Genomic DNA, 12,617 nt, shown 5'->3' with positions numbered 1-12,617 from the left:
ACATTTTCTTCAGAACTAATAAAGTGGTTCATTCTGAGGGATATTATTCCAGATGTTATGCTGAACTGAGGTTATAAATGATGTACAATATTCAATCAATTGCCTGATAACTTCATTAATAAAACTATCAGGTCAATCATGATCTCTTTGGTAGTAAACTTGTTTTCTATCTTATTCCAAAGTAGATTTTTGTGCATGATTGTATAAATAACAATAACACCATCACCTAAAATTAAGGTCATAGAATACTTCACCAAAAGGCTTTTAGAATCAGTGCACAAACATCACAGATCAGTCTATGAATTCAGAATTGCAAATGAATTCAGAAGTTTTACATGAAAGGGAATTCCATATCAGCCACTTTAATTCTTTGAACATGAGCACAAATTACAAAAGGAACATTATGTATCTCGGGAAAGTTCTCATTAATAGAAATGTCCTTATTTATTTAATTATTTGACATACTTGTAATGAGTGTCAAGTTATTTAGTAAAACTTCGGATGGTAATTTACCAGAAGAGCACCACGGTAGCATAGCAGCTAATGTGATGCTATTACCCAAATGGGTTTTCTCTGGGTCCTCTGGTTTCCTCCCACAGTTCAAAGATGTTTATTTGGTCATTGTAAAGTGTCCTGTGATTATGCTAGGATTAAATCGGGATTGTTGGGCAGTTCACCTTGAATGCCGGAACGGCTTATTCCACGCTGTATCTCTAAATAAAAAAAATACAATTTGCTGTTAAGTTGCAGCAGAATTTTCATTGTTTACAAGTTATTAATTTTGCATGTCATGTATTGTTCAAGTTATTGGAAGCGCATTTAGTGCTTTGCCATATTTCTGCCAATTTGTTATTGTATTTTTACACCAGATATTCTTGATTCCATTTCTACTAGTTACAGATAACAATTCGTAAGAATAAATTGCAGGTTAAGAGTGGGCCCTTGTGTGACTGGACATACTAGTGAAGAATTGGAAGGAAAATCTGTTGCCAGAATAATTTTGGCTACAAGTCTCAGTAAAACTAAATGCAGGCGAACTTGCAGCCCAGAGTGACAAGGTGTTGATGAAGATTGTTGTCCTGAAAAGTTAACTATTTCTCTTTCCAGTTTGTAGAACTCTGTGATCTTATTTTCAATTTCTGGCATCACCAGTATTCCTTTTCAAATGATTATTTTAGTAAAGCAGTGTTGATGGAAAGTTGTACTGACTTGTATTTAGGATATTGTGAATAAGAACAGTGTATGTCATTCTATTGTGATTAATGTCACAGACATAGATCGTGAAGAGTAACAGTTGTTTTGGTGCACTGGAAGGTTTGAAAAATAATTGCAGTTGATAGATGCTAAAGTGGTGGACAACAAACAGTGATGTAATAAACACTCAATTTTATATGAACTTAGTTTCATAGAGAGGATGATGAGGATGATGTTAGAGTTTTTCTAATCAAAAACAGGAAAATCATTGATTTGTTAGCTAATTAAAGGAGCTTCCTGTTAAGAGAGTTATTCAAAAGGGAACTTTCACTGAAAATGACATTGCAGAAAATACGGAATAAGGAATTCTTTTTGGATGGAGAGTTGTTCAAATGTTTAGACGGTTAAGTGTTTAAATGAAACTTTAAGTGAAAATCAATTTTTTATCTTAAACATTAATAATAAAATATCTCCACGTTATGTATGTGCTGCCACGTTTTATTCATACATAAGATATCCAATTTGTAGTGAAGGATTTTGTGTTCATTATAAATTTGGAATATAAAATGCAATGGTAATCTAAATTAGGATGAATTTAACTCCTGCAATATTTGTTACAATGTTCCAAATGCCCATTTTTAAAAAAACCACTTTTATTACATCTTACTTTGGTTGATTTTTTCGTAACAGGTGTCCCATGTGCATTCCATTATTTGCTGAATAAATGAGAGCTATTGCAATCAAATTAAAGCTGATCATGGTAATACCTTTCTTCATGATCCTAATACAGTACTTCCTTTGAGACTGCACTAGGAATGATCAAGCCAGGCTTTTATTGAAGCTGTAGAACTTGTGGAATCAGTTTTCTGATACTTAACCGTAAATTGCTTTGTGAATCAAATAGCCACAATATTATTTCCTATTTGTAAGTTTCCCACTGAGGAAAGCTGGCAAGTTGTTAATGAGTTAAAATCATCCAAAGGCACAGCTTCAAAGAATGACAAAAATAACAGAGTGGCTGAGGCATAGCTTCTGTTGAAAATTTCACGTGATAGGAGTGGTAGAGATTGTGGAGACTTTAGTAATGATCTTTCAAAAATTATTGGACTCTGTCAAGATGACAGAGGACTGGAAAATTGTAAATGTCACTCCACTCTTCAAGAAAGAAGGAAGGTGGCAGAAAGGAAATTATAGGCCAGTTAGCCTGACCTCATTGGTTGGGAAGATGTGGAGTCAATTGTTAAGGATGAGGTTCTGGAGTACTTGGTGACACAGGACAAGATAAGACAAAGTCAGCATAGTTTCCTTAAGGGAAAATCTTGCCTGATGAACCTGTTGGAATTCTTTGAGATTACAAGTAGGGTAGATAAATATGTGCAGTGAATGTTTCATATTTGGACTTTCAGAAGGCCTTTTTACAAGGTGCCACACATGTCTGCTTACCAAGTTAAGAGCACATGATATTACAAGAAAGTTACTGGTATGGTTAGAGCATTGGCTGATTGGTAGGAGGCAGCGAGTAAGAATAAAAGGATCCTTTTCTGGTTAGCTGCCAGTGACCAGTGGTGTATGGCAGGGGTGCTTCTTTTAGTGCTGAATATATAATTTATATTAGTGGTCACCAACCTTTTTAAGCCCAAGATTCCCTACCTCGGCCTTAGTGAAAGGCAAGATCTACCTATTTAATCGTTTAGAGAAAAAACAGCTCAGATTATACTTCCAATTTGAGGCCTTTTATTTGGGCTGATTGTATTTGAATTACCCGGTACATAAAATGCTTTTGTCAAACTTTCAAATTAATTCAACCAAGAAAACACTGTAACTAGCATATCAAACAGGTCATAGCTATCTTTCTATAAGAATATTACAATACTTCATACCTTTATTCTAAGTTTCATTATTTAATTTTATTTCAACACGAAAATTAAATGAATAAAAAATTGACTGTTGCACTCAGTGTGATGACTGGGGCTGAATGCTTTCTGCTAGTTCCCTGAAATTTGATTCATAACTACAGACAGCCAGTCTGAGACAGTCAGTGAGGTGTCAGTAAGACAGCTCCTGTACTTAGATAAAATAATTTTCATCTGTGAAAGTGCAATTTCACACAGATAAGTTGACCTGAAGCAGGCACTGACTTTTAGTGCACTTGTTATGAGATGAGGAAACTTCTCCCTGCTGACAAGCCCCCAAAAGTCACCATCCCTTGATCTTGCTTTAAGCTCGATGTCATTTTGCAAATCAATTATTTCCATTTCAATATCACGTGGCACACCAAATACTTGCTAGAATTTGGCTGCTATCTGTTCTATATCAATAGGCAGAAATGGGTTTGAAATAAATACAGCAATATCTTTCATGATGTTTAACTCCCCAAAACACCGATCGAACTCTATTGCCAGTTTGTCTAGGTAAGCTCAGTACTGCTCAAAGCGAAAAGCATTTTTTTCCTTGATGGCCTGTAACATTTTCTCCAAGTTGGGAAAGTGTGTCAACCTCCCGTTCTTTAAATTTGAAATCCAACACTGAGCTTGGCCTTAAATGCATTTATTGCGCTTATTGTGTGGGGCAACGGTCAGTCTTTTCCCATGAGCTCGTTGTTAAGTGAGCTTAATTTAGCCGTTGGGTCTGTCAGAAACCCTAAATCCAGTAGCCACGCATCATCTGACAATTCCTCATGCTCCTCGTTTCTTGTCGACAGAAAAGTCTTTATCTCAGGTGCACCGGGCAGAAAGAAATGAAGTAAAACCCTGCAACCCTGGAAACCACCACTCTTTACAAACAGCTTTCCGTAGCAGGAGTATTGCTATATTACCATTATCCTCATTAGTATTACTTATTTTTATAATGCTCACATTACAACAGTATTTGTGTATTTATTTTTCTTTTTTTTCGCGAGCTACTGGGAAAGTCTCAAAGATCAACTGGTCGATCGTGATTGACTGGTTGGCGACCACTAATTTAGACGATGGAATAGATGGCTTTGTTGCCAAGTTTGTAGATGAATCAAAGATTGGTGGAGGGGCAGGTAGTATTGAGGAAACAGGAAGGCTGCAGGAGGACTTTTATATACTAGGAGAATGGGCAAGAAAGTGGCAAATGAAATACAATGTTGGAAAATACATGGCCGTGCACTTTGGTAGTAGAAATAAATGTGCAGACTATTTTCTTACTGGGGAGAAAATCCAAAAATCTGAGATGCAAAGGGACTTGGGGTTCTTTGTGCAGAACAACCTAAAGGTTAACTTGCAGGTTGAGTTGGTGGCGAGGAAGGCAAATGCAATGTTAGCATTAATTTCAAAAGGTCTAGAATACAAGAGCAAGGATGTGATGCTGAGGCTTTATAAGGCACTGGTGAGGCCATACCTTGAGTTTTGAACACTTTTGAGCTCCTCTTCTAAGAAAAGATGTGTTGGCGTTGGAGAGGGTTCAGGGGAAATTCACATGGATGATTCTGAGAATGTAAAGGTGATCGTATGAGGGACATTTGATAGCTGGACTCTGTACTCGCTGGAATTTAGAAGGGTGGAGAAGGAATCTCATTGAAAGCTTTTGAATGTTAAAAGGCCTGAACATTGTAGATGTGGAAAGGATGTTTCCCATGCTGGGGGAGTCTAAACAAGAGGGCACAGCCTCAGGATAGTGGGGCATCCATTTAAAAGAGAGCTGCGGAGAAATTTCTTTAGCCAGAAGGTGATGTATTTGTGGAATTTGTTACCACAGGCAGCTGTGGAGGACAGGTCATTGTACATATTTAAGGCAGAGCTTGATGGGTTTTTGATTGGACACGGCATCAAAGGTTACAGTGAGAAAGCCAGGGAGTGGAGCTGAGGAGGGTGGATAAAAGGACCAGCCATAATTGAATGGCGGAGCACACCCAATGGGCCAAATAGCCGAATTCTGCTCCTCTGTCTTATGATCTTATGGACAGCTCGACTTTACTTTCCCCTGTGAAGTGCTGGTTGTTCTGCTGCACATTTCTAACATTTTTCTGTTTGATTTTAGTGGTTGAATTTTTACTATAAATTCCAACAATCATTTTCTGTCAACAGTCATCAGCTGCAGCTGCTTTGTGCAAAGTATCTAATTTGCTTATCTTACTTCCCATCTACTTAAACTGTATTGAACCACCATAGAACTCGTGTGTGTATATGGAAAAAAATGTACAAGCATGAGTTAGTACTTTTGTTCTGTCCCACCATGTCATGGCTTCATCCACTTCACTACCTCATTCCTTCTGTTGTTCCATATTCTTTGAACAGTAAGAAATATTTCTATGTCCTTCTTGAATATATTTAATAACTTGGCCACTATTCACATATGTAGTAGGGAATTCCAAGGGTTCACTGCCTGGGTGAAGAAATTTATCCAATCTTGAAGCTGTGACTCCGGGTGTGGACTTTCCAGCCATTGGGGTTGCCCTCTCTATTCTGAGTCATCCAGTCCTGTATAGGAATTTTATAGGTTTCCATGAGGTTTCCCATCATTCTTCAATCTCCGGTAGTGTAAATCTAATCTATCCTTGTATATTAATCTTGTTAATGCAGGAGTGGGTCTTGGTGACTTTTGTCATCCCTCCATAACAGGAACATCATTCAAAGTTCAAAGTAGAATTTATTATCGGAGTGCATACATGTCATCACATAAAATCCTGAGATTCTTCTGCAGGCATACTCAGCAAATCTATAGAACAGTAACTAAGCATCAGGAACTGTAAACAAACTGCAAATGCAGCTGTAAATAAATAGCAATAAATAACGAGCATGAAATAACAATATAACAGAGTCCTTAAATGAGTGTAGCTGTACCCTTTTGTTCAAGGCCCTGATGGTTGAGGGATAATAGCTGTTCTTGAAGTTGGTAATGCAAGTCCTGAGGCACCTATACCTTTTACTAGCAGCAAGAAAGGAGCACTGTATTGCCTGGGTGGTGAGGATCTTTGATAGTTGCTAATTTTCTATAGCAACATTTCATGTTAACGTACTGAACGGTGGGAGGGTTTTTACCCGTGATGTACGTGGACAAATCCACTAGCTTTTGTAGGATTTTCCACTCAGAGGCATTGGTGTTCCCATACTAGGCCGTAATGCAGCCAGTCAGCACACTTACCACCACACAAATATACAAGTTTGCTAAGGTTTTTGGTGATGTGCCCAACCTTGGCAAACTCCTGAGGAAGTAGAAGTGAGAACAAAACTGCACATAAAACTAATTGGAGTCTTATCAAAGCCCTACACAGCTGCAGAAATCTCTTGCAATGAAAGCTAGTGTACTGTCTACATTAAAATTTAAAACTTCTGATATAGGGTCTCAGGCCTACGATATAAATTCTGTGTATTTTTCCATTAATACTACCTGACCTGACTTTCCACATTTTATGTTTCTATTTCAGATTTGTAGCACTTAGTTTTTCTTGTATGTTATCCACCTTTTTAACTGCTTTCTGGATCTGAAGACTTGTTTTCAGCAAATAGTGTACAAGAAATGCAAATCTTGCCAGACCTGTCATATTCATGGGAAGCCTGAACATAAGCTTCTTCCTTTTGATTGGCTTTAGTGCTTTATTTTAATGCTGTGGTTGAAAGATAACCATATTTGAAGTAATACTGTAGAAAGTACGATAGCTTTGTTTCTCATCAGAACTAATTTATGGGAAAAGGAACAACTTTGATGGCAACCAACAGGCAGACCATTTTTAATGAGAAAGTGAAGATGAATAATATTCACAATTTCCAGAAGATGCTCTATATTTTTGTCAAAATTTGCATGCAAGCCCTTTTTATATTCAATGCAAGCACCCATGCTGAATTTTATTTACTCTAACAATATTAATTTTAAATTGTATATTTTCCAATCATTTGGACAACCAAGGAAAATTAATCTTAAGATAAAACTGTAAAGTGAGGTAAACTTATAAATTTCTATAATTGCAATTTGCAGGAATCCCAATTAGGACAACTTTGGACAACTCCACAACTGTGCAGTATGCAGGACTATTCCATCAACTTGCCATGAAAGCTAGAAGCACTGTCCGAGATATTGACCCACAGAATGACTTGACATTCCTACGAGTCCGATCAAAAAAGCATGAGATAATGGTTGCACCAGGTAAGAATGTGTGGTTTTTAGCAGCAAAGTTTTATTTCTTGATAGATGGCAACGCAAACAATTTAAAGGCACCGAGTGAAAACCTGAGGGAAGTGCTAATATTAATTTGGCTGTGTGGGACTGGTTCTCTACTTTTCATCCTGTATGTCCATTGCCTTCGAATATTGTGCACTCAAGTTAAATTTGGTTCTAGTAATTCATGGAGTGTTACCAAGCTTTTAATATTAAAGAACAGTATGTCTTTTTGGGTTAGGGAAGTTGTGAGGGGAGGTAGAGAGTTAGGAAGAGTTTTTAAAACCACTTTTTTAAACCAAATGCACTAAAAGAAGTTAAAGAACATTTAAGTGTATGTATGTACAATAGAACTATAGAAATAACTTGTTAGCATTTCTAAAAGCTATTTAAGTGTACATTTTCTCTATTTATATTTGTTTAACCTAATAGTCATAAAATTGGGCTAACAACTTAGAAAGCATGAATTCAATGGTAACTAGTTCATTGACACCAGAAAGGAAACGGATTATTGCCAAATCCTAAATATTCACTGACGCAACTCAATTTGATCTACTAGACTGAACAGCACTCCTAACTATAAATGGCTCCTCATATCCTCAGTAGGATAAGCAATACATATTACCTTAGCAGTTAGGAATTCAAATTCCTAAAAAAATGTAAAAATCTACCTTTCATTTACACTTACGATCAGGTGATGATGCCCCCGCTCTTAACTAACACTTGCTGATTGCCTGGATATGAACAAGTTTCAAAAGGATTTGCCTTCAGATTTTTCACTAGTATAATGCTTTACAGTTCTAGTGATTGGCATTTAATTCCTGGTCCTGTGAGGAGTTTATACATTTTCCCCATGACCATGTGGGTTTCCTCTGGGCGTTCCCACATTCCAAAGGCTAAGAAAGGTTAGTAAGTTTGGGGGATGCTATGTTGTCACTGGATGAGACTCAGTGAGGTCTGGCTAGTAACAAACAGATCTAAACCATATGCAGACAGATGGAATTAACCTAATTTTACATCACGTTTGGCACAGACATAATGGGCCAAAGACCTGTTGCTGTCCTATTCTTTACTATGTTCTATAGAACAAAGCCTAGACACTTTTCCCAACAGAGATTTAGATAAGTGAAGGGATGAGTCGTATGAAAAAAGAGCTGAATGTTAGCCCAATTTTATGACTATTCATTTAAACAAATATAAATAGAGAAAATGTACACTTAAATAGCTTTAAGAAATGCTAACAAGTTATTTCTATAGTTCTAATGTGCATTAACGTTCTGTGACTTCTTTAAGTGTATTTGGAGAGTATATAAGCTCCTTACAGGAGCAGGAATTAAACCCTGATCGCTGGCACTGTAAATTCTTATACTAGCCATTTTGCTATTGTTTGCTACCACACATTCCACATTACATCAGTGACTGCACTTTAAAAAGTACTTGAAAGCACTTTGAGATAGGGTCATGAACATTGCTGTTTTGTGGATAATAACAGTCTTATGGCCTGTGATGAGCATGAAGTTATATTCATTATCCCAGCATGGTTCAGAACAGCTAAATATTAGAGGTTGGATAAAACTTTTATCTCCATGATCAAATAACAGAATAAATTAAAAATATTTATCAAGCATGCTGTAATAAATCGTGTTGGCAGTCAGATTCTCTACAATGAAGGTTACAAATATAAATTTGTTAAAATATGATATGGATTGGTTTGCAGCCATGTGAAATGCCTAATGCTGTATATATAAAAGAGCTTTTAAAAGCAATTTCTCAACAATAATGTTTTTGAAAGAGATATTGGAGCAGTTTCAGAATAAAGGACAAATGTACATTAAGAAAAGGACAAAATAGATTTCATTTATATATTAAAAAAATTAAGAACTCTCCTACCAAAATAGATGAAATCATGCCAAGTATTTCTGTTATATGTCTGATAAAAAATCTTTGACACTGTGCTGTTTCATGAAATTATTTATAGGTGCTTAAAAATTCTCTCATGATACAACTCAGATGAAAATGGATAGCCTGTGAAAGTTGTATCTAATACATGGTAATTATTTTTATAAATATAATTTGTTGTGTGAATAACTTCAGCATATTCATTAAGGTGAAAAGGAAGACCTTAATAACTCCTTATTACTTTAACACTGCATTCATGAGTCACTGGGCTTGATTATTCATGGAGCATTGTGTACTCGGCTTCCAAATTAACCTGCCATTTATCAAATTACCACTGTTGACTCTGTTTTCTTTATTTACCATGAAAGAAATCTGCAATCCAATTTGATCACCATACTTGTTTAAGCAGCCTGTTGCTAATGTGTTAATGGAATGATTTCACTTAGGCAGTTGTATTTTGGTCTGTCATAATTTTAATTTTACTGGTCATTGCACTTAATATTAATAGCAAGAGCAGCAATGACCAGTGCTACATCTCAGTATAAATGAAGCTCAAGTTCCCTTGGCATTTTTAAGTCTTTTGTACGATTTTCACATAATTACCGTTATTTTCCAAAAACCATAGGCAACTGATGAAACAAGTTTATTGAATTATAAATGCGAGAAAGTCTGAGATGCTGGAAATCCAAAGCAACACACACAAAATACTGAAGGAATTAAGCAGGTTAGGCAGAATCTATGGGAATGAATTAAACATGACTCTACGGGCCGCGACCCTTCTTCAGGTCAGGTTGGTAATGAACTGATATAAACCATATGCAGGGACTTCCGGCAAGATGGCGACTGTTTAGCTGTTCCGAACTTTTGCTCCGTCATTTTCCCTACCTTTGCACTATATGTCTCCATTCTTAAACCTTAATTAGGTATTTTATTAGGTTTCTCTTACTTGCCTGCGAACACATCTATCTTATAATGTCTAACAAAAGTACTAAAACCGGGAAAAAAGAAATGTCTTCAACTTTGCCAGTTGACATTCTCGCTGCTTTGGAACAGCATTGACAAGATATTTTAAAGGAATTTAGAACTTCTTTCAACCAGCTGGATGTCAAATTGGATCAGATCAACGCTAGAGTGAACGAACATGCCGAACATTTATCTTGCATCGACTCGGCTTCTGAAGATTTAAAACGCCATGCCCAATATTTGGAAACCCTGTGCTCCACCCTGGAGCAGCAGATTTGTAAGCTTTTTTCCAAAATGGTGGATCTTGAAAACCGTAGCAGACGTTGCAATCTACGAATTCTTGGTTTGCCAGAGGCCACCGAACAGGGCTCTCCCGTGAAATTTTTTTCCAATTTTCTCTGTGAGATTTTTGGGAAAGAATTTCTTCTGACTCCACCTGAGCTTGAAAGGGCACACAGGATCTACGTTCCCCATGCAACTCTGGGTTCCCGCCCACGGCTGGTAATTTTGTGCTTTCATCAATACCAGCTGAAAAACCATTTGATTATGGAGGCATGCCACAGAGGTACTTTTGCTTTTCAAAATACAGTCATTCGTTTTGTGGAGGATTTTGCCCCCCAGGTTCTGAAGATGCGCGCTGAGTTTAAAGGTGTAATGAAAGTGCTTTTTGATCGTGGTTTTAGACCCTCTGTTCGCAATCCAGCCGACCTGCGAATTATGCTTACTACTGGAGAATATAAGTGGTTTAAATCAGTGAAGGATGCTGAAGCATTTGTCGGAAGTCTTCCGGCTATCCCGTCTCCTCAGGAACCCGGTCTGACCTTCTAAAATGGTGGATAAGTACTTCTCGTAGTAAAGCTACTTTTTTTCCTGACTCAGACTGTACTCGAATAATTCAGACATTATCTATTGAGACTTTAAGGGCTGTAGACAATCTCTCCCTGGACTTGGTGCATTCTTTCTAAATAGATAATCCGAGTTCAATGTTTCCCTGCGGACGTTTAGATTGTACTTGTGCAATCTATTGTATTCTTGTATAACTTTATCTATAGAGATCTACAATTGACTTTAACTTGTTTTGGAGGTTGGGAGTTTTTATTGAAGGCCTCCCTGTTGGTTGATTCATAGTTTAAGTTTTGCTTTTTTTCCCCCTGTAAATGGTTGATAAGTACTCTTTTCGAATCTATAATTTTCCTCTTTTCTCCCTCCCTTTTTTTTTCTTTTAATCTTCTATAATTTTTCGCGGGTAAGTTAGTTTTGGTTTTCTTTTGATTTTCTTTGTATTAAGTCTCACACTTCTGCTGAAGCTGTTCCTATTTGTAATGTTTTCTAGTGCATAAACTGGTTACCATTTGCTATAGTATTTATATGGAACTGTTGTTAATGACACAGAACTGGAAGTCATATTTGGGTTAATTTTTTTGGTAGAGCTAGCTGCTTTTTTTGGTAGCCGTCTAGTTTTGGGTTGGGAGAGTGGGGTGGGTTCTCCATTTCCAACACCACTCACTGTTTCCTTTGCTTTCCTCTGTTACTCAGGACATGTTTCTGTTTTGATTCTACGAATCTATGTTTACATTTTTGCTCCCAGACTGTTATTGTACTGCTTGACTTTTTATATGCCTGCTGCCTTCTACGCACTAACAATTGATAATGGTTAATACACTTAAATTTGTGAGCTGGAATGTAAAGGGATTGAATCACCCTGTTAAAAGAAGGAAGGTCTTCTCACATATTAAACAACTCAAAGCGGACATTGCTTTCCTTCAAGAAACTCATATTCGTTGTTCTGATAACTCCCGGCTTTTGTCAAAGTGGGTGGGTCAGCATTTTCATTCATCCTTTGCTGCCAAAGCTAGGGGGGTCTCCATCCTTATTAACTCAAATATTCCTTTTGAACTTCATAATAAGATATCTGATACAAATGGCCGTTTTGTTATTGTTTCTGGTAAACTATATAATACTAAAGTTGTACTAGCAAATCTGTATGCCCCCAATTTTGATGATGTTAATTTTTTTGAACGTTTTTTCTCCTCACTACCAGACTTAAACTCATACTCTCTTATATTGGGTGGTGATTTCAATTGTTGGTTAGATCCTAGTTTGGATCGATCGTCCTCTGTTACTAGACCACCTACTAAATCTGCCTCAGCTATTCAATCGTTTCTCTCTAATTATGGTATCTCTGATATATGGCGTTTCCTTCATCCTACTGAGAGAGATTATTCTTTTTTTTCACATGTTCACCATACCTTTACTAGAATTGACTACTTCTTACTCGACAATCAACTCATTCCATTTGTCTATTCTTGTCAGAGTATACTGATTTCTGACCATGCCCCAATTACTCTGTCCTTAAATTTTCCTGGCCATCCTCAGAGGAATAAACACTGGCGGTTTGATTCGACTTTACTATCGGATGATGATTTTCTAAAATTTATCAA

At 36.9% G+C, this 12,617-nt stretch overlaps 1 protein-coding gene across 1 annotated transcript in view; it reads left to right on the top strand.

Annotated features, from left to right (window-relative positions):
- The window catches only part of LOC140740840 (dynein light chain roadblock-type 2), a 51,044-nt gene that overhangs the window by 30,832 nt on the left and 7,595 nt on the right, over nucleotides 1-12,617 (top strand). Inside the window, exon 3 of the mRNA XM_073070391.1 lies at nucleotides 7,135-7,302. Within this exon, the coding sequence (XP_072926492.1) occupies nucleotides 7,135-7,302 (168 nt within the window). The remainder of the gene's footprint in view (nucleotides 1-7,134; nucleotides 7,303-12,617) is intronic.

Source organism: Hemitrygon akajei, chromosome 17, assembly GCF_048418815.1.
Source record: "Hemitrygon akajei chromosome 17, sHemAka1.3, whole genome shotgun sequence".
Classification (NCBI taxonomy): Eukaryota; Metazoa; Chordata; class Chondrichthyes; order Myliobatiformes; family Dasyatidae; genus Hemitrygon; species Hemitrygon akajei.
This window is presented reverse-complemented; position numbering and strand designations above follow the sequence as displayed.